Here is a 20,175-nt window from a genome sequence, read left to right as displayed (position 1 = left end):
ATACAGGGTGACCCAAAAAAACAGTTTACACTGCCATAATACAACTTAAATGCCATGTTTATTCAGCTTAGAATTAGAATTTAATCACAAATTATACATTATTGTAAAGAACATGTACAGTACAGTCTATTTTTCAATGTGTCACAACAGCCTCCAGGCGCCTACGGAACGCTTGACAGGTCTTCTTTATGTACGATGCTGTCATCTTTTCCCAAGATCTAACAATGGACGTCTCCAAGGCTGCCACAGAAGTTTGTGGCTTCTTACAGGCACTGTCCTCCACAGTTGCCCATATGCTATAATCCAGGGGATTGAGGTCTGGACTCTGGGTGGCCACATATCACCTTGTCAATCAACTTTTTGGTCCCCACAGATCGGGCACTTCCAGACCCAGGTTTTCGTGAGGCTGTTCCAGTATCTTTCAGCTTCTTTTTAACTTTGTAGACTGCACATCTGGATATTCTCAGATTTGCTGCAATCTCAGTAAGTGTCAGACCGGCACGCAGCAATTCAGGTACAGCTAAAGTTTTCTTCATTTTCAGCAGAAGCACAGGAATTGTAGAGACTAGAGATTACCAGCTGCAGCGAGTGACCTTAATGAATCACTTAAGCATGACAACATATTTACAGAGCAAGGGTCCCCCCAGGCAACAGGCAACATGGGGCCCTTTGAGCATGTGCAAGTAAGGGGGACAGTTGGACTTGTAGCAATAGCATATTTAATAAAAGTCTAATAATGCCTCGCTCTCATAGAGCGCTTTTTTGAACACTCAAAGTGCCCCCCCCCCCCCAATTGCATTATTCATTCACTTCACACTGTCCTTAATTATTTACACACATTTGCCTTAATAAACAAAATGTACTTCTGATTATTATTATTGTTATTGTGCTTAGTACACATACCTTTACACATACCGTATTCTACTGACTAGCTGGTAAGTTATATTGCTTTTGCTTAATAAGGATTACATTCTGGCACAGAAGTGAATCATGTAACATCTTGTCAGTCTGGCTGATCAGTGTGTATGGTGATTCTAAACACTGATTTAATGTTCTAGGTAACATCTTTATGTATGAAGAAACACTAGCATGCTGCAATGCTGTTAGCAAACGCTAACAAGCTAGTTACAACAAGTTAAGGCAGTAAATTGGTTTAGGACATAAAAATACTACTACTACTACTATTACTACTAGTCTGCAGTGCTTTAACTACATTAGGACATAAAACTACAGTAACATAGTACACTCACCGCTGTCTTGCTTCCTTTTCTGCTTTTTTTTCTTTTTTTATTTCCAGACGGATAACTTTTCATTTTGCCAATTAAAAAAGGGCCCGATCGCCGCCCACTCACTCTGAGTCACGTGACACACATACATATTTGTGCAGTAAAATGAACACGAAGGTGGGGGCGGGGGGCTCGAGTGCGCGCTGCGTGCGGTCATCTTGGCCATAAAAGTGGCGAAAACTAAGCACTTTACACTCATATGGATGTACAACATCATTTTAAGATGCTAAACTAACACCTTCCCTCTTAAAGCAAATGTGCAATGCGAATATAAAGTAAAGAACACTCTCCTCGACGCAGCGAGAACGAGTGGGATCAACCAGCCGTTGTAACAGGAAAAACACGAAACGGTCGCGCTGATAACGGCTCTAACTTATCATAAGAACTTTATGGCATGAAGGGAAATACTTACATTCGTTCATGGACGCACAGATTAATCCTAACAGGTGGGGTGGCCGTCCTCTGCTCAAAATGCGCACCTTACGCTTACGCCTATTCTCGTTCTCAGAATATGCAGCGCTTTTGACGTAGGACAATAACAGTACTGGTTGCTATGGGAACGTATGCAGCGGCATACCGCATACCCAAGTAACCTTGCTAAAAGGAGTATTAAAATTGCTAATAAAATCGTTTCGGATTATTTTAGATGCATATATGTTATATTTTTCTTACAGAGTATTCAACGAGGAATACGATAGACCCATTAATAGACTTTCTTGGGAAAAAATCACCATTTCTTTAAGTAGTCACATGAATAATGAGGAGGCCTGTGAAAATCGATACAGAGTACGGCAGCAAGGACTCGTACAAATATATAGGGAAATCAGTCATTGCACATACTTGCAGGGACAACCTTATCAGAGATTGCATGACGTTGATCGCCAACAGGATTAGAGAGTAAACAATGTAATAACTCAACCAAATGAATCCTAGGCATGGAGTCATTCTTAGCAAGTGCATGCAGTGATTGGACTATTTGGATTTGCTTAAACATGAATGTCAATCAAATCTGATACCAGAATAGTTAGAATTTCTGCTAAATGATTCCATAGTTTTGAATCTTTCCTAATGCTTGTAGCTACGACAGTAGGGTGAAGCTGAGTGCGCCAAATCTTTGTGTGCCAAATCTGTTAGCCCTCTGGGGGCCCCTGCTGGCCGGGGGCCCTAGGCAATTGCCTGCGTATGCCTAATGGGACGCTACGCCTCTGGCTAATTAGATATGTTTCAATGGCTTTTAAACAAGCAGTCAAGTGAGTGTAAACTTTTTTTTGGGTCACCCTGTACAAACACGAATGTGTAAATATGAGTACGAATCTTTTTGACAGCTATCTTACTCCATAAAAAACACTCAATAAAAATGAAAATAGTAAATGCCGCTTTTAACTGATTCAATTCCTTTATTGTCATTGCAAGCCGAGCAAACAACGAAATTGGAAAGCTACTCTGAGGTACCATAAAACACCCACAAGACACAGTAAAATAACACACAACTTAAACAACTTAAACATACTACTAAATAATAGACAATAAATAAATTATTGTGCAAAAGTAGCTACATAGCAGCATCATGAAAAAATTAGTGCAGTCCAGTGTTGAGAACACAGATGTGCGCATGTGTGCAGAACACCGTTTCAAAATAAGATTTGTTCTTGGGCAGATTGCAATTTGAAAACACGGCACTGTAAACTAAAAAAATAGTCAAAAAAAGGTTAACCTTTAATTGGTATTTTAACCATTTAGTTACACAAATATGATCTATAAATTGTGCAGAACTTAATTGTTAATGAAAATACACCGCAAATCTGATGTAATATATATGGCAGAAAACACTCAGGTGACTTGAAGTTCCGCTATGAGACCCCCAATTTGGCCAAATTTCAAAATTGTCCGCAATGCATGTATGATACATCATTGGAAAGCTTAAAATCTCAATTTTCTGGGGGAAGAAAATTTTTGAACAGGAGGGCATTTTTTTTTAAAAAAAACCATTTTAAACAGCAAAACCCTAACTGGAGGTGAGAGCATGAGAGAGCAATGAGAGAGCATAATTAAAGACGCCATGATTTTAACGAGATATTATCGCGTACTTACCTTGTTTCGATCCAAAAACTCCATGTAGCATGTCTAACTGAGTGTCAAGACACAGCAGTGAATGGCCACAGCTGGATTTTTGGGGGGATTTTATAAGTGAAACATGGTAATATAACAAGGGTCGTGATGCAGAAATTGCAGACATCAAACAGTGGTCGAGATGTTCGTTTTCATATATTTACCCTTTTTTTTTTTTTTTTTTTTCCATTTGTTCTTTGTAGGGATCGGTTATTTATCATCTAACGTATCGAAAAAATGCGACAGTAACAAAAAAATACAATTAAGCAATAGTTATGATGTAGATATCCGTGACTTATTTACAGACACAATTTTTTTCATTGTGACGTAATCTGTTTAAAAGTTTAAAATATGCGAGTGAATAATTTTTTTTTTTTTTTTTTTTTTTTTTTTTTTTTTTTTTACGACATATTAGACATCAATTAATGATTCTAAGCTAAAAATGACAGACATTTTAAATAATAAATATAATTACTTACCTTCTTTTTATGGCTGAGTTGAAACAAAAGTCTGTAAACGGGGGTTTCCAGGGTAAAACGGGCAAATTAAAAATAGTTTGGGGGCTTAATGCGCCATGAATCTGCTATGGCAGCATATAGATATATTGTTCTATTAAACACAACAGTTCTTTTGGCTTACAATGTAGCAGTTTATTTTAAAGAGGGGTGCAAGAAGAGAAACTGCTTTTTCAGTCTTGTCTGTGTTTTGCGTCATATATATATTTTGTTACATGTCTTCCATTTTTACCCTATGAAAGTGGTCACCCTGATTGATAGCCAATCAGCCCTTCTTGATGAATAGAAAATTATTATGTGACATTATCTGCCTGAGGCTAAAATAAATCAATAACTTAAAATGCAAATATATTTTATTACTTTGCATTTAGGTGCTCATTCAAACATACTCACTGAAGTCTGTCAAGGAGCAATTTGGGTCAACAATGCTTTGAAGTTGTGGCGTATTCCAACTGTAAAAGCTGCAAAGATAAATACTGACATCTAGTGGTACCATGAAACAAACACATAACCAGCTCAACAGTTAAATGATTCACAATACAGTAGGTCATTATTTCTGTATGGTGTTATGGTTATGGTGTTATACTTATATAAACATGTTTTTTTTTTGCTCTCCTAGTGTCTCAATAAAGTTTTTGTATAGATACACAAAATAAACATTTAGATGAATACAGGTGGCGGTGCAGTCCAACTTACAAATGTGTTTTTTTGCAAGACATTTCTGTATTAGACACAAATATTCAGCCATTGTTCTATTGTATAAATTCAGTGATAAAGAATATGCTAAACAGAATGTGTCTTTATACGGGCACGATGGCTTCGTAGATGGATTTTCCAATAAAGCTCTATTTGATGGCAATAACACTGTGATAACAACATTGATCTTTTATGCAAATACATTCATATTATAGATTTTAGGCTGAAGTTGCCAAGTAAGACCATTTTTTATATAATATTTTCCCTGTCTTAGCAACTGTAAACATTTCAGACGTTTATGTGATGCAAAAACATTTACAAGATTGCACTTTCTTCCCACAGTAGATGACAATTCACACACAGACTAGACAATTATGCTTGCTTATTTTATGCGTTAAAGTTGGAATAATTCACAGTTTAAGACTTTCAAGCAGTGCACGTCAGACTGTCACCGGCCATCTCGAAGGACGGCTATTGAGGGAGTCGAGCTTCGCTGCTTTGGGCATAAAATCTTAGTGAAAGCCCTGCGAAAACTGCTGTGACACAGTGGGTAGAGGAAAGGGTTAATGGCCGAGTTGAGCCACAGGAGCCAGAAGGTGACCTCATACCAGTGATGCGGGATGCATCGCCCTCTGCAGGCGGCCCGGATGATCATCAGTAGGGTGTACGGTGCCCAACAGATGGCAAACACGCACACAATGATGGCCAGAGACTTAGCAATTTTCTTATCTCTGGACAGACGGTTAGGATGGGCCACCCTGCCGCTAGACGGATCCGTTTTGCCCAAATTGGGAGAGGATCCCGGGGAGTGGATGGAGCCCCTCACGGCCAGTTTGCCCCCCGTACCCCAGGTATGAGAAAGAGGAATACCCTCCCCTGGAGTAGACACAGGTTCATTTATCTGAAGGTTGAGTTGGGCCTCCCTACAGCGGAGCCTCCGCCTGCGTATGTTCAGATAAATGCTGAGGTTGAAGAAAGACACCGAGATGAAAGGAGAGAAGAACTCCAGCATGGAGGCGCACAGCAGGAAGTACCACGAGTGATAGAATTCGGCGAAGCACTCCTCCTTCGGCACCCGGCTTCGGCCCACCGCTAGCTCCCAGAATATGATGGCCGGGCTGTACAGGACAAAAGCCAGCACCCACACAATAATCATCTTCATGATGGCTGGATGAGACATGCTCTGTCTGGCCCGGTAAGTCACCTGCAGTGAATAAGAACAGAAATAAGACTAACATGTTCATCCATGCATTCATTTCCTGTTTTGCAGGTCCTCATTAGGTTCACTCAGAGGCGTAGCAAGGGTCCCCGGGGGCCCCAGGCAACAAGCAACATGGGGCCCTTCGAGCGTGTGCAAGTAAGGGGGACAGTTGGACTTGGAGCAATAGCATATTTAATAAAAGTCTAATAATGCCTCGCTCTCATAGAGCGCTTTTTAGGACACTCAAAGTGCCCCCCCCCCCCCCCATGGACGCTCACAGACGGCCGTCCTCTGCTCGAAATGCGCACCTTATGCCTATTCTGGCTCCCAGAATGCGCAGCGCTTGTGACGTAGGACAATAACGGAACTGGTTGCTATGGGAACGTACGCATACCCAAGGAACCTGTTAGGTTTTGTGTTGGTTTCCTCCTAGTGTGTCCCCGTGATTGCCTATTAATTTCACCTGTTGTGCCTTCTCCTAGTTTATCTCTGAACATGCATCCTCCTGTGCTCACCTGTTCCTCGTTGTCTTGTTACCCCTTGTCTGCGTGTGTGTATATAAGCTCCCAGTTTCTTTTCATTCCTTGTTGCGTCATTGTCAATGCCCATGTGCTCATCAATGTCTGTGTCGGTGTCTGAGTCAAGCCCTGTCCAAGCCCTTGTGTATCAGTCCCTCCGATTTAAGTAAGTTTTGTTTGAATCTTGCCCTTTTCTCCTGCGCCGATGTCCTGGTCTCCTGCGCCGATGTCCAAACTGCCTGAGGTGCCCGTCCCGGCGCCTCGTCGCCTAGTCCCCGTCTTGGCACCTCGCCGTCTGGCCTCCAGTCCTGTGCCCGCGCCGACTCCCCCCTGTCTTGTGCCCGCGCCGACTCCCCACAGTCCTGTGCCCGCGCCGACTCCCCGCAGTCAAGTGCCCGCGCCGACTGCCCGCAGTCAAGTGCCCGCGCCGCCTCCCCGCAGTCAAGTGCCCGCGCCGCCTCCCCGCAGTCAAGTGCCCGCGCCGACTCCCCGCAGTCAAGTGCCCGCGCTGACTCCCCGCATTCAAGTTGCCCGCGCTGACCGCTCCTTTTACCTCCGACGACTCCGGTGCTGTCCCGCCAGCAGACTCCTGCGACGCCGCTGCTGTCCCGCCAGCAGATTCCTGCGACTCTGCTGCTGTCCCGCCAGCAGACGACGACGACTCCGCTGCTGTCACGCCAGCAGACGACGACGACTCCGCTGCTGTCACGGCAGCAGACGACGACGACTCCGCTGCTGTCATGCCAGCAGACGACGACGACTCCGCTGCTGTCCCGCCAGCAGACGACGACGACGACTCAGACGCTGTCCCGCCAGCAGCCGACGACGACGACTCAGACGCTGTCCCGCCAGCAGCCGACGACGACGACTCAGACGCTGTCCCGCCAGCAGACGACGACGACTGAGATGCTATCCCGCCAGCAGCAGACGATGATGACTCAGTTCCTGGTCCGTCCGGCTCCGACGACGGCTCAGTTCCTGGTCCGCCCGGCTCCGACGACGACTCAGTTCCTGGTCCGCCCGGCTCCGACGACGAGTCCGTGCCTGGTACGCCCGACTCCGACGACGACTGCGTGCCTGGTCCGCCCGACTCCGACGACTACTGCGTGCCTGGTCCGCCCGACTCCGACGACTACTGCGTGCCTGATCCGCCCGACTCCGAAGATGACTGTGTGCCTGACTCTCCTCATGATGACGACGACGTTGCTCCCCGCTTCCTGCCACGGCTTGGCGGCATGAACGGCATGTGCTACCTCACCCGGGCGCCCGCCTGATCAACCCGTGCGGTCGCCCAACGTCTGGCGCCCCAAGCGCCCGCCTGATCAACCCGTGCGGTCGCCCAACGTCTGGCGCCCCAAGCGCCCACCCGATCGACCCGTGCGATCGGCCCATGTCTGGCGTCCTGGACGCCCGCCTGACTAGCCCTGATGAGCTGATGTTGCGCCCTCTTCCAGGCGTCCAACTTCACCATGTTTGGGACCTTTTTTTTCTCTTCCGGACGTCTGGGATCCGTCCCTTGGGTGGGGGGGGGTACTGTTAGGTTTTGTGTTGGTTTCCTCCTAGTGTGTCCCCGTGATTGCCTATTAATTTCACCTGTTGTGCCTTCTCCTAGTTTATCTCTGAACTTGCATCCTCCTGTGCTCACCTGTTCCTCGTTGTCTCGTTACCCCTTGTCTGCGTGTGAGTATATAAGCTCCCAGTTTCTTTTCATTCCTTGTTGCCTCATTGTCAATGCCCATGTGCTCGTCAATGTCTGTGTAGGTGTCTGAGTCAAGCCCTGTCCAAGCCCTCGTGTATCAGTCCGTCCGATTTAAGTAAGTTTTGTTTGAATCTTGCCCTTTTGATCCCCAGTGCTTTTGGTTGTACTTTGTGTTTTTGTTAGATATCATTAAAACGTTTTTTGAGTTCACCTGCCTTGCCGCTTTTTGATTCCCTGCAATTGGGTCCACACAACCTGCCTGCCTGCCCGCGTCCCTGACAGAACCTTGCTAAAAGGAGCATTACAATTGCTAATAAAATCTTTTTTTTCTAATTTTAGATGCATATATGTTGTATTTTTCTTATAGAGTATTCGACAAGGAATACGATAGACCCATTAATACTTTTTTGGGAAAAATCACTGGCCTGTGAAAATGAACGTAAAAGAACTCGGCAAGGACTTTTCAAAGAGTACTTGGTGAGTCACTCTTTAAACAATCATATGGTATTATTAGCTGATTGGACTTTCTTAAACATGTATAATCTACGTGACATGGTTAGTGCTGATTGGGATTGATAACAGAATCGTTAGATAATCTGCCAAATGATTCCATGGTATTGAAACACTCCCTACACTTGTCGCTGTGACAGTGCAGTAAAGCTGTGTGTGTAAATCTGTTGGCCCTCTGGGGGCCCCTGCTGGCTGGGGGCCCTTGGCAATTGCCTGGTTTGCCTAATGGGACACAACGCCTCTGGGTTCACTGATGGTATAGGTATGGAAGTTGACGCTGGACGAGAGTGTTATTGGTTGCGATTTTTGCATTTTTTTCAACATATTGTGTGATTCTTATTTTTCACTGGCTGCCATAGAGGCAAAATGGAAGGACTTACACTGCTGGCCGAAAGTATTGGCAGCCCTGTCAGATAATGATTTAATGAAAAAAAAAAAAAGAATCATTATAATTTTACACAAAACTCCAAAAATGGGCCGGACAAAAGTATTGGCACCCTTTGAAAAGTCATGTGATGGTTCTCTAATTTGTGTTAAGGTCGCGAATGCGCAGAACAAGACTGGACCCCAAAACAGACAACAGAGGGGAAGCATTCGGGGATTTATTCATCAAAAATTAAACAAAACACGCGAATGCGGTAAAAAGGGAATAACAAAAAAGGTCCGTGACAAATAGGTCGAAGGGGATCAAAAACACGAAAACTGAGCGGACGGCAGAGAGCCATAAGACAAACAAAAATACCCTCAATGCACAAGGTAAAGGATCACAAAACTAAGACGTCTGACGAATTAGATGGCAAATACAAAGCGACTCGAAATCAATATGTGTGAATGGCAACCAGCAAGGAAAATGTCTCGGCGTTCTTCTCCCGGATGGCCTGCGTTTATATACTATCGCTGAAAAGCAGGGATTAGCTGCAGGTGCGACGCCGGCACGCCCCCACACCGGCTCTGCAACAAAAACAAATTCTGACCAGCAGCAGAACACGACAATTTGTGTAATTAGCAGCACCTGTTACTTACCTGTGGCACATAACAGGTGGTGGCAATAACAAAATCACACTTGCAGCCAGTTAAAATGGATTACAGTTGACTCAACCTATGTCCTGTGTCCTTCTGTGTACCATATTGAGCATGGAGAAAAGAAAGAAGACCATAGAACTGTCTGAGGATTTGAGAAGCAAAATTATGAGGAAGCATGGGCAATTTTAAGGCTACAAGTCCACCTCCAAAGACCTGAATCTTCCTGTGTCTACCGTGAGCAGTGTCATTAGTAAGTGTAAAGCCCATGGCACTGTGGCTAACCTCGCTTGATGTGGACGGAAAAGAAAAATTGACAAGAGATTTCAATGAAAGATTGTGTGGATGGTGGATAAAGAACCTCAAATAACATCCAAACAAGTTCAAGCTGTCCTGCAGTCCGAGGGTACAACAGTGCAACCCATACTATCCGTCGGCGTCTGAATGAAAAGGGATTCTATGGTAGGATACCTAGGAAGACCCCACTTCTGGGAAGGCCCGGAGACATAAAAAAGCCAGGCTGGAGTTTGCCAAAACTTACTTGAGAAAGACAAAAATAATTTTGGAAGAATGTTCTCTGGGCAGATGAGACAAGTATAATGTAGGACCCAGTGTGAGAAAGCAGGGTCTTCCTCAAAGGTCATGGGTCTTCCAGCAGGACAATGACCCAAACACAATTCAAAAAGCACTAGAAAATGGTTTGAGAGAAAGCACTAGAGACTTCTAAAGTGGCCGGCAATGAGTCCAGACCTGAATGCCATAGAACACCTGTGGAGAGATCTGAAAATTGGAGTTTGGAGAAGGCACCCTTCAAATCTCAGAGACCTGGAGCAGTTGGCCAAAGAAGAATGGTTTAAAATTCCAGCAGAGCATTGTAAGAAACTCATCGATGGATACCGGAAGCAGTTGTATGCAGTTATTTTGTCTACAGTTTGTGCTACCGAGTATCAGGCTGAGCATGCCAATACTTTTGTCCGGCCCATTTTTAGTTTTGTGTCATGATAATGATTTTATTTTCTTTTTTCATTCTCTTTTGTGTTTTTTCATTGCAAGCAAAATAAATGAAGAAATTACTACCAAATCATTTGTAATTGCAATCATTTTCTGGGAGAAATTAAGCATTATCTGACAAAATTGCAGGGGTGCCAATACTTTCGGCCAGCAGTGTACAGTTGCACTGACTATTCACTACCATTAATTTGTGAATCATGTGTATCGTGTCACCACAACCTCATTGGTGATCATTGATGGTGATAGATGAACATTGACAACACGTACCAACAAACAACCAAACAAATGAGTGTGCCTGTTCTGTGCAATTGCTAGTGGCATGCTTTATTGCAGGGGTCCCCAAACTTTTTCCTTTGAGGGCCACATAACTTTTCCTTTCTCTGATGAGGGACCGGGGTCAGTTTGTAACAGAAAATGTGTGACGATTGCAGGAGTGCCTAAGTGTCAAAAATTATTGTTTTTCAGAAAGCCACAATCAAATAACCCTTTCTGGTTCTTCACGGAACAAAAGCAGATATAATAAAAATAATAATATAATATAATATAATATTATAATATAATAACACTATTAATTAAATAGATAATAACCAAATAACCCTCTCTGAGTTCTTCACAGAAAAAGGCCAGGAAATAAATAACACTATTGAGAGAAAAAAAAAAAATCAAAATGCTCTCTGGTATTGTTCAGGGGGCCAGACCAAATGTGGAGGCGGGCCGTAGTTTGGAGACCCCTGCTTTATTGGTTTGAATCACGTGCTTCTCTGGTTTTCCATCAGCAAGGAGCCTACTTGGAGTCATGTCACTAGCCACATTTACATGCTGACTTTTATTCATACCGATTCAAATCATTCCGAATGGAAATTTCACATCAGCTGTTTACATGTCACTTCATCTATTCCGATCCAGCGTTTACATGTGACTGCCTTTATTCCGAAAGGACGTTTGACAACTGCCGTCTGACATGCGCAGATTAATCAAAACACAGCGTCACGTTGCAAAACATGGAGATCGATCGTCGGAGTGCTGCTGTTTTAATTTTAACCCACTTGTTGTGTTTGTGGGGTCGTATCCGCTTCTGCTGTTTTGCTCTTTTGCCTTGTAGTAGCCGGTTTTCCACCGGTTTCTAATCTGGTCAACGCTCCGGTCTATTCCAGCTTCGTGTAACCTCTCATGAACTTTTTTAAATAGTTCACTGTTCCTCGTTTTACGCCCGTCTAAGCGAGCAATTATATACAATTCTTTTAAAGTTTGAATTAAATACAATCTTTCCGCCGGACTCCAATTAGGTGCGCTGTGCTTGGAAGCCATGTTGCAAGTGACGTTACTTACGTCACAAAGTGACGTCACCACGTCAGTACGGAGCATGTGCAGAAAGAACGCAACCAGACACCATTCCACTTCCCTGTTTACATGATATAATTTTACTTCTAATCGGTTTGGGAAGAGGAATATTCCACCCCTGTGAATCGGAATGAAATTCCATTCGGTTTGGGCCTGTTCATTCCGAATGAGGTGTTTATATGGAACACATTTATTCGGTTTGAACAAATATTCCGATTGTAATTGGAATATTTGGCTCCATGTAAACGTGGCAACTGTGTCACCGTAAAACTTCATTACATAAGCAGTAGATAGCAGTTTACTATACCGACACATCACGAGAGCCAAGCCGAAAATGCTGAACAGAAATTACCGGAGTTCTGCCAAAATGTGCTACATCCGCGGAACGTGCTACACGAGGCAAATTTGACACCCAAAGTTCTACCGTGCGCTTTCAACTTGTTTTGTTTAGATGCATATAGGCAGAACGCACTAAAAAAAATGCCTTAAGAAAACACTTAAATGTAGTTAAACTTGATTAATGTGGTCAACAGATCAACACTGCTTTAAAGCTACCACATGATAACACAATGGTTACAAGTATGAGAGGGAAATACATGCAAGAAGTATTTTTGAGGCAATGAAAAGGTATTAAAAAACTCTATAAAAACAAAAATAGTGAGTACTCGCTGCTTTTAACGAATGTGCGCTTGCGTGCGGATGCTTGCGCAAGCTCACTGAGCGTTGTGGAGGACGTCTCGCCACGTAGGAACGAATTGCAGAAAACCGGTGCTAACCTCAGCACAAGCTTGGAATGAGCACAAGCCCCAGCTCGGTAAAAAGAGGCCCACAGTACAGTATATGGCATATTCCCACTTACATCTCTGACACAGATCAACAACCTTCCTACTGTTGAAACAAATTTAATGTTATCTAGGAAATTTACTCATTGGCTGCCATTGACAACGATAGAAGCCAAATCCATTTTACCAATTCTTCGCTGCCAGTCCCTCCCAGTCAAAAATAGATTGGACGTCTATCGTCGTCAATGGCAGCGAAATAGTTGAAATGGGGAATCTACATCCAATTTGACTCCATCTTTTGCTTTCAAAGCCACACTTTGTCATGTCACCGCTGGTGACTTTTTTTCCTGTCATTGTTCACAGAGACAGGCTTTTAAGAGAATGCTATTTAGCCCGCTACTGGCCTGCTTCTGGCACGATTGATCTCTCCACGTTCGGAGGACGATGGCAGAGTGAGAAGGACCTCAGTGATCAAAGCTGGTTAATTAAAGAAGAGCCTCCCGCTCTCTTTTTCACTGTGTCTTTCTGGTGTTTTTTTGAATTCATCTCTCTGATGTAAAGTGTTTGCTCGTAAAAAGAAAGAGAACGCTGGCTTTGTCTACTATGTCAAGCCTCGTCCCATTTTGGCTAAGCAACACGTGGACGTGGATTCTGTCTCTTCAAATACAAGGGCCCAAAGGCTTCAATAGAGATAAGAATGTTTTTGGACAGATTGTCATGTTTTCAGCTCAGTACATACATTTTTTTGCGGGTGGTCTTTTCCTAAGCTATTTTTTTCTTCTCTGAGTAAAGAATCTCATCAGGGGATGGCGTGGGGCCGAACTGAGTCAGCCATGATTAACCTGGGCAGATGGGCACAATTGGGAGGATGAGGTGGTGGTGTGTCACTGCCCCCATCACTGACCTGGCAAACTGACCGGGAATAAAGCCACAAGCCAGAGTTAGACATCTGCATGACCACTAGTTAAACTCTTAATGGGATCCACAGATAGAAAGACTTGTACTTCTTAAAAGATAAATGTTATTATGAGTTAAAATTGATATTGAAACCCCTCTTGATGTTTTCGTTTTAATACAATTTAGTTTAACTAGTAGGTCGCCATTGTTGTTGACGTCACAGGGCGGTGATGTCACATGGTTACACTGCCGGGAGTCCAGAGTATGTGAGCATGACAGCACAGTCGATATTTCAAAAAACAAGCAGCAAAAGCAAAATGAATAGGAAAGACAGGACGAGACGAGACAAGAGTGGGAGAAAAAGAAAACAGTGTTCTGCCAAAGTGTGCTACACCGGCGAAACATCTACAAGAGGTGAATTTGACACCCAAAGTACTACCGTGCGCTTTCAGCTTGTTTTGTTTAGATGCATACAAACAAAACATACTAAAGATGCCTTAAGAAAATACTTAAACCCTATAATATCAAATAAGGGTGGTTTAAATATGCTACGTGACTAATGTGGTCAACAGATCAACAATCTGCTTTAAAGCTACCACAAGAAAAAACAATGCTCATAAGTATGAGAGGGAAACACATGCAAAAAGAATTTTAAGGCAATGAAAAGGTGATAAAAGACTCAATAAAAACTAGTGCTGCAACGATTAATCGATTAACTCGAGTATTCCAGAAGAAAAAAAATATTCGAATTAAATTTTGCTGCCTCGAGTATTCGTTTAAAGGGGCGTTGTAATGGTTTGTTTTGAAAGTGTTTGCATTTAGTTTTATTGATTTGGATGGATACACTGCCCTCTAGTCAGCCTCATTTCACATGGCTGAATCCAGGTGCCCCCTTTTAAGACCAGCATAAGCTAAGTTTTTGTTTGCGCTAATGTTTTTTTAATGCATTCGTAATTTAGTTTAAAGGTATATTTAGCCATTTTTTGTGGGAATATGTGTTTGAACTATTTGTTAAGAGCATTGTAAAAAAAAAAAACTTTGGCATTTTATAGCATTTAAAATAGCGGACTTTTGCTATGTTAGCCAGCCAATTGTTCTTTTGTTGAACATATATCCTCATTTATTTATTTTTTTAAACCGTTTGAGGCGCAGGTCAGGTATTTTAATTTTTTTATGTTCCTTATGCGATTACTCGATTATTCGAACTAACTAGTTCATCGATTAATCGACTACTAAAATAATCGATAGCTGCAGGCCTAATAAAAACACAAATAGTAATTACTCGCTGCTTTTAACCTCTGAATACATGTGCTGGAGATCTCGCCGTGTAGGAATTGCAGTAACCCGGTAATATTCATCGAGTGACAGTGACAATCTACGTCACCATCCCCAGCATCCATTGCAGGTATAAAAACATGGCGCCCTCCATAGGTCAAAACATGTACTAAATATTATAGATTTTTAAATCAATGGCAATATTTTATGTGTTTATAACAACCTATTTTAGTAAAAGAGAACAATTCTGGCTTATTAGAGCCAACAAGTCTTTAAGCACGAGGTTCCCTTTAAACATTGGAGAAACATCTAAGAGTACAATAGAGTCAGTGTTCCAAATTGTGAAGTTTTAAAACAGATACTATATAATTAACAGATGAATAGATAATAGACATTGCCAGACATTAATTCATTTAAACCGGCCAGCTCCTCCCAGTCAAAATCGATTGGACGTCTACCACTGTTAAACCCAGCCAATGACTTCATTGTGTGACATTGGAATTCAGACCTTTCCATAAAAATATAAAGTACTCAAAAATACATATCACTCATTATTTCAACCTACATGATGACTGCAAAGGCCTCGTAAAGCGTGAGTTCAACTCACCGCTCTGGTGACTGAAAGAAAACGATCATAGCTTATAAGGACGATACTGAAGACGGAGGCGGAGCACAGCAGGTAGTCCATGACCAGCCACAGCTTGCACAATCTCCTGCCCAGCGTCCAGCGGCCAGTAAGGATGTAAGGGATGTAAACTGGAATGCAGAATGCTCCTGAATAGGACAAAATGAACCGCATGATTCAGGAGGGAATGTTTCTTCACAGTTAGATCCATCACAACAGGAGAGAACTACAAACATTACAACGCAATTCCCCGACAGAAGACAACAGAACAATTCATGCACAATCCTTAAAAAAAGCAATGAGATGCTTTTGTGTGATCAATATACTTGAACTAAAACTGTTGAATGGCAAGTCTCAATGTTCTGAAAGCTACTTAACAAGGTGGTTTCTTCAGCGATGTAAGAATACGTCATTAGGTGGCACATTGAAACACATTCATCTACCACTGTACTTAACTTTTAAAATTTTCCTAAAATTCTGACTTAAGTACGTTTTTGGAAGGTAGAGTACAGCATTTTAGAACTTGCATACAAATACCGTAATTTTCGGACTATAAGGCTCCACCTGACTATAAGCCGCCACCCACCAAATTTGACACAATAACGGCATTTGTTCATAGATAAGTCGCCGCCGCTGTCCTCAGTGTATTATGGGATATTTACATCAAAAGATATTAACCGGTAACACTTTATTTGACAGCAGGATCATAAAACTGTCATAAGACCAAATGAACCCCAATGAAGCTTTGAACCAATTGGCTGTAAAGCTTCATTGCTTCGAGAAGCTTCATTTGCCCATCACTGCTCCCTTGAGGGAGACAGTCAACCTCTGCTGCCACCTGCTATCAACACTGTTGTCGTCCAATATGCCTTCGAGCATGTATTGCGGCGCTACAGACAAAATTCAAGTTTTGTACAAATTGTTTCTTTAATTACTGTTCCAGTTGTTTCATTAATTGCTAGTTATGTTATTTGATAACACTATATTTGACAGTGGTGCCATAAGACTGTCATAACACCATCATAATTACGACATGGCACTCCCAAGAGCATTAATAAATGCTTTTGACAGATAATTTAGTGTCATCAGGCAAAATATCTCACTTTTGAATGGATGTAAAAGATCTTTGCTGAACATAATTGGAGTTAGTAACATAATTTGTTGGATAACATTTCATGGCATCTGTTATATGCAATCATTAATGCCCATGATAGTGTCGTGTCATAATTATGACGGTCTTATGGCAGTCTAATGACGCCGCTGTCAAATAAAGAGTTACCTATTAACCCAATAACTCAACAAATAAGACACACTTGACTATAAGCTGCAGAAATGATGGGAAAAGGTAGCAGCTTATAGTCCGAAAATTACGGTACTAGTTATACTGCCATCGGTATGGAAATCCCTTTTAAATCGAGGACTTCCATGTACAGTGTATCACAAAAGTGAGTACACCCCTCGCATTTCTGCAGATATTTAAGTATAAGTTTAAGTTAATTTATTTTCCCCTCAAAATAACTCAAAATATCCAAACCCCTGGCAACAAAAGTGAGTACACACCTTAGAAAAACTATGTACATCCCCAAATGTCCAAATTGAGTACTGCTTGTCATTTTCCCTCCAAAATGTCATGTGAGCCGTTACAGGAGTGCTGTCAGCATTGCTGCAGAGATTGAAGAGGTGGGGGGTCAGCCTGTTAGTGCTCAGACCATACGCCGCACTCTACATCAAATTGGTGTGCATGGCTGTCACCCCAGGAGGAAGCGGATGGGCGGGCTTTCTTGTGTAACCATCTTCAAAAGAGGCTTCCTCCTGCGGTGACAGCCATGCAGACCAATTTGATGTAGAGTGTGGTGTATGGTCTGAGCACTAACGGGCTGACCCCCCCCACCTCTTCAATCTCTGCAGCAATGCTGGCAGCACTCCTGTAACGAGTCACATGACATTTTGGATGGAAAATGACAAGCAGTACTCAATTTGGGCATTTAGGGATGAACGTTTTTTCATAGGGTTGTACTCCCTTTTGTTGTCAGGGGTTAAGATATTAATGGCTATATTTTGAGGGGAAAATAAATTAACTCTACTATATAAGCTGCACACAGACTACTTTTCATTGTGTCAAAGTTTCATTTTGTCAGTGTTGTCCCATGAAAAGATATACTTAAATATCTGCAGAAATATGAAGGGTGTACTCACTTTTGTGATACACTGTACAGTGCTAGTCAATGTGAGTCAAATTGAGCATTTTTTAGAAAGCATTTATAAATTCTTGCTTTTACTGATCATTTTCCCTTCATACATAGTAAGTTCCAGAGGTCAAGTAAAGTTGAAACCACATGTCATTTTGTATTTCACACTTAAATGTAAGTATTAAATGAGGTGCCCACGTAAATGGATACCAAGTTTTTATAGAGGTAAAGTATCTTTTTTAATTACCAAAAAATAGACGCTGAAGGCTAACAACTGAAGGTTTCTGGGGGGGGGGATTAGATTGAGACCCAAATACTGTTACCACTGTCCCTAAAAATGTACACATTCATAGCATGTGCACAATCAAAATTTTCACAATTCCCAGTATTTATACAATTTTCCCGGATTTAAAATACAGGTGAATCCAAAAATTCAACAATAACCTGTATAGAAGAGTGACTTTTCAAAACATATTTCATACATTTGTTGTTTACTTGAGGAGAAGACATCAAATTTTAAGCTGGGGAAAAAAATGTTATTTAATGCTGTTAAATGTAAAAACTGGTAAAATTTAAAACCAACGGTATAGGTAAAAACATGACAACTCTGTTTGAAAGGATCATCAATATAAAGAGGAAAGACGGCTACTTGCCTACGAGAAAGTCCGATATTGCCAGATTCAGGAAGTAGTAATTACATTGCCTCCTCAGACTCTTGTCCACTTTGAAGGCGAACATGACCAGAGCGTTCCCCAAAACTGTCACAACCACTAAAGTCACCATCATCGCCATGAGGATGGCAAAGACCGGTCCAGAGAATGCCGGGCTGCTTTGCACTCTTTCCGGGCCATCGTCCGAGTGACAGACGCTGGAGTTGGGCTGGCTGTGCTCCTCCATGTGGTCCTTCCTTCCTTCGGCGCGCCGTCCTCAGAGCTGACGAAGAGGCGGCAACAGGTGAACTGTCCAACAGCCACACATCCTCAAATGAGGCACGCTACTGCGCCGAAGTTGTTTGGATGCGGGCTTTTGTTTCCGACGTGGCCATCTAGTGTAGCAAAGGTGGGCAAAGACCTCGACCTATCTGCCAACTCGGGCGAGGGCAGCCAAAGGAAGGAACTAATTCTCAGCGGTCGTCCGTGCCACCCGCTGTTCGTGCCAGGGAGCATCAGTAAATGAACGTGACATAAATGGGCGACTAATTTAAGACAAGCGCACTAGTTTTATAATACAAACACCGCTGCTCGAATTGAAGCCATTATTGTTGTATGACTATTGTCTATGTCGATTTTTTTTGGCGTGAAGCCAATTTTACACAAATATTTGGACAAACACTTGTCTCGAGTACCCTAGTTCAATAGGAATTCATTCGGTTCATGAAAAAAAAAATTAATTCACCCTCATAATATTCAAAGCAAGCAACAGTAGGTAATTTTACAAATTTTATAAAATATTTTCATAACATTTGTGATAATATGTAAACAGACAACTAGTTGAATGAAACTTCTTTTACATGTTGAGGGGCTCTGTATCGCTTTCACCCGGCACTAATTAACTTTGAGGAGGAAGGCAGAACCCGGCCAATTAGGATTGTTCCGATCATGTTTTTTTGCTCCCGATCCGATCTCGATCGTTTTAGTTTGAGTATCTGCCGATCCCGATGTTTCCCGATCCGATTGCTTTTTTTTTTTTTTTTGCTCCCAATTCAATTCCAATCATTCCCGATGATTTTTCCCGATCATATACATTTTGGCAATGCATTAAGAAAAAAATGAATAAAACTCGGACGAATATATACATTCAACATACAGTACATAAGTAGTGTATTAGTTTATTATGACAATAAATCCTCAAGATGGCATCTACATTATTAACATTCTTTCTGTGAGAGGGATCGAAGGATAGAAAGACTTGTAATTCTTAAAGGATAAATGTGACCTTGTATATTGTGACTAAATATTGCCATCTAGTATATTTGTTGAGCTTTCAGTAAATGATAATGTAGCCATTTAATTTCTGCCCAAATGCATGATGGGAAGTGCAACAATGACTGTGCGTAGTGGTACCAATTGATATATCTTCTCTGCGTTGGGAAATAAACGAGGGTGTTAAGAAAAAGATCAACTACTACCTTTCTTCCCCACATTGCTTCCCACTATATTTCTAATTGTTGAGAGAGGGATTGTAAGGCTTTAGCCAATCCAAAAAAAGCTTCAAAGGCTGCCAAAATTCTCTCTACTCGTTTAACATTGCCTATTAACTCTATGTATACGTAAAACGGTGCCATTATAGACTGAACGCGACATGATAAACCTAGTTTAAGCCAAAACTAGAGACTCTGGATGAGTGCAAGACATTTTGTCTGTAACGTTAAATACAATTAGAAAACGATTTAATTAAAAAATATATATATATATATTTTTTTTTTTTAAAAAGGCATGTCCGATATTTTTTGCCGATTCCGATACTTTGGAAATGACGTGATCGGACCCGATCGATCGGAA

General features: G+C 42.1%; 1 protein-coding gene across 1 annotated transcript; it reads right to left on the bottom strand.

The window, feature by feature from the left end:
- Window positions 1-4,589: 4,589 nt before the first annotated feature.
- LOC130930212 (histamine H3 receptor-like) lies at window positions 4,590-18,712 on the bottom strand. The gene is made up of 3 exons (XM_057858005.1): window positions 18,328-18,712; window positions 15,468-15,634; window positions 4,590-5,810 (listed from the first exon to the last, which is right to left on the bottom strand). The coding sequence occupies exons 1-3, from the start codon at window positions 18,569-18,571 to the stop codon at window positions 5,055-5,057; spliced, it is 1,167 nt and encodes a 388-aa protein (XP_057713988.1). The 5' UTR covers window positions 18,572-18,712; the 3' UTR covers window positions 4,590-5,054.
- Window positions 18,713-20,175: the final 1,463 nt, after the last annotated feature.

This window comes from Corythoichthys intestinalis, chromosome 14 (assembly GCF_030265065.1).
Source record: "Corythoichthys intestinalis isolate RoL2023-P3 chromosome 14, ASM3026506v1, whole genome shotgun sequence".
Classification (NCBI taxonomy): domain Eukaryota; kingdom Metazoa; phylum Chordata; class Actinopteri; order Syngnathiformes; family Syngnathidae; genus Corythoichthys; species Corythoichthys intestinalis.
This window is presented reverse-complemented; position numbering and strand designations above follow the sequence as displayed.

What these genes read in the sequence shown, in the direction of transcription:
- LOC130930212 (XM_057858005.1), bottom strand. Translation starts at nt 18,571, where the DNA reads ATGGAGGAGCACAGCCAGCCCAACTCCAGCGTCTGTCACTCGGACGAT. An exon ending in AATATCGGACTTTCTCGTAG is followed by an intron (nt 15,635 to 18,327) that starts GCAAGTAGCCGT and finishes TGTCCTATTCAG; the next exon opens with GAGCATTCTGCATTCCAGTT. An exon ending in TTCTTTCAGTCACCAGAGCG is followed by an intron (nt 5,811 to 15,467) that starts GTGAGTTGAACT and finishes TATTCACTGCAG; the next exon opens with GTGACTTACCGGGCCAGACA.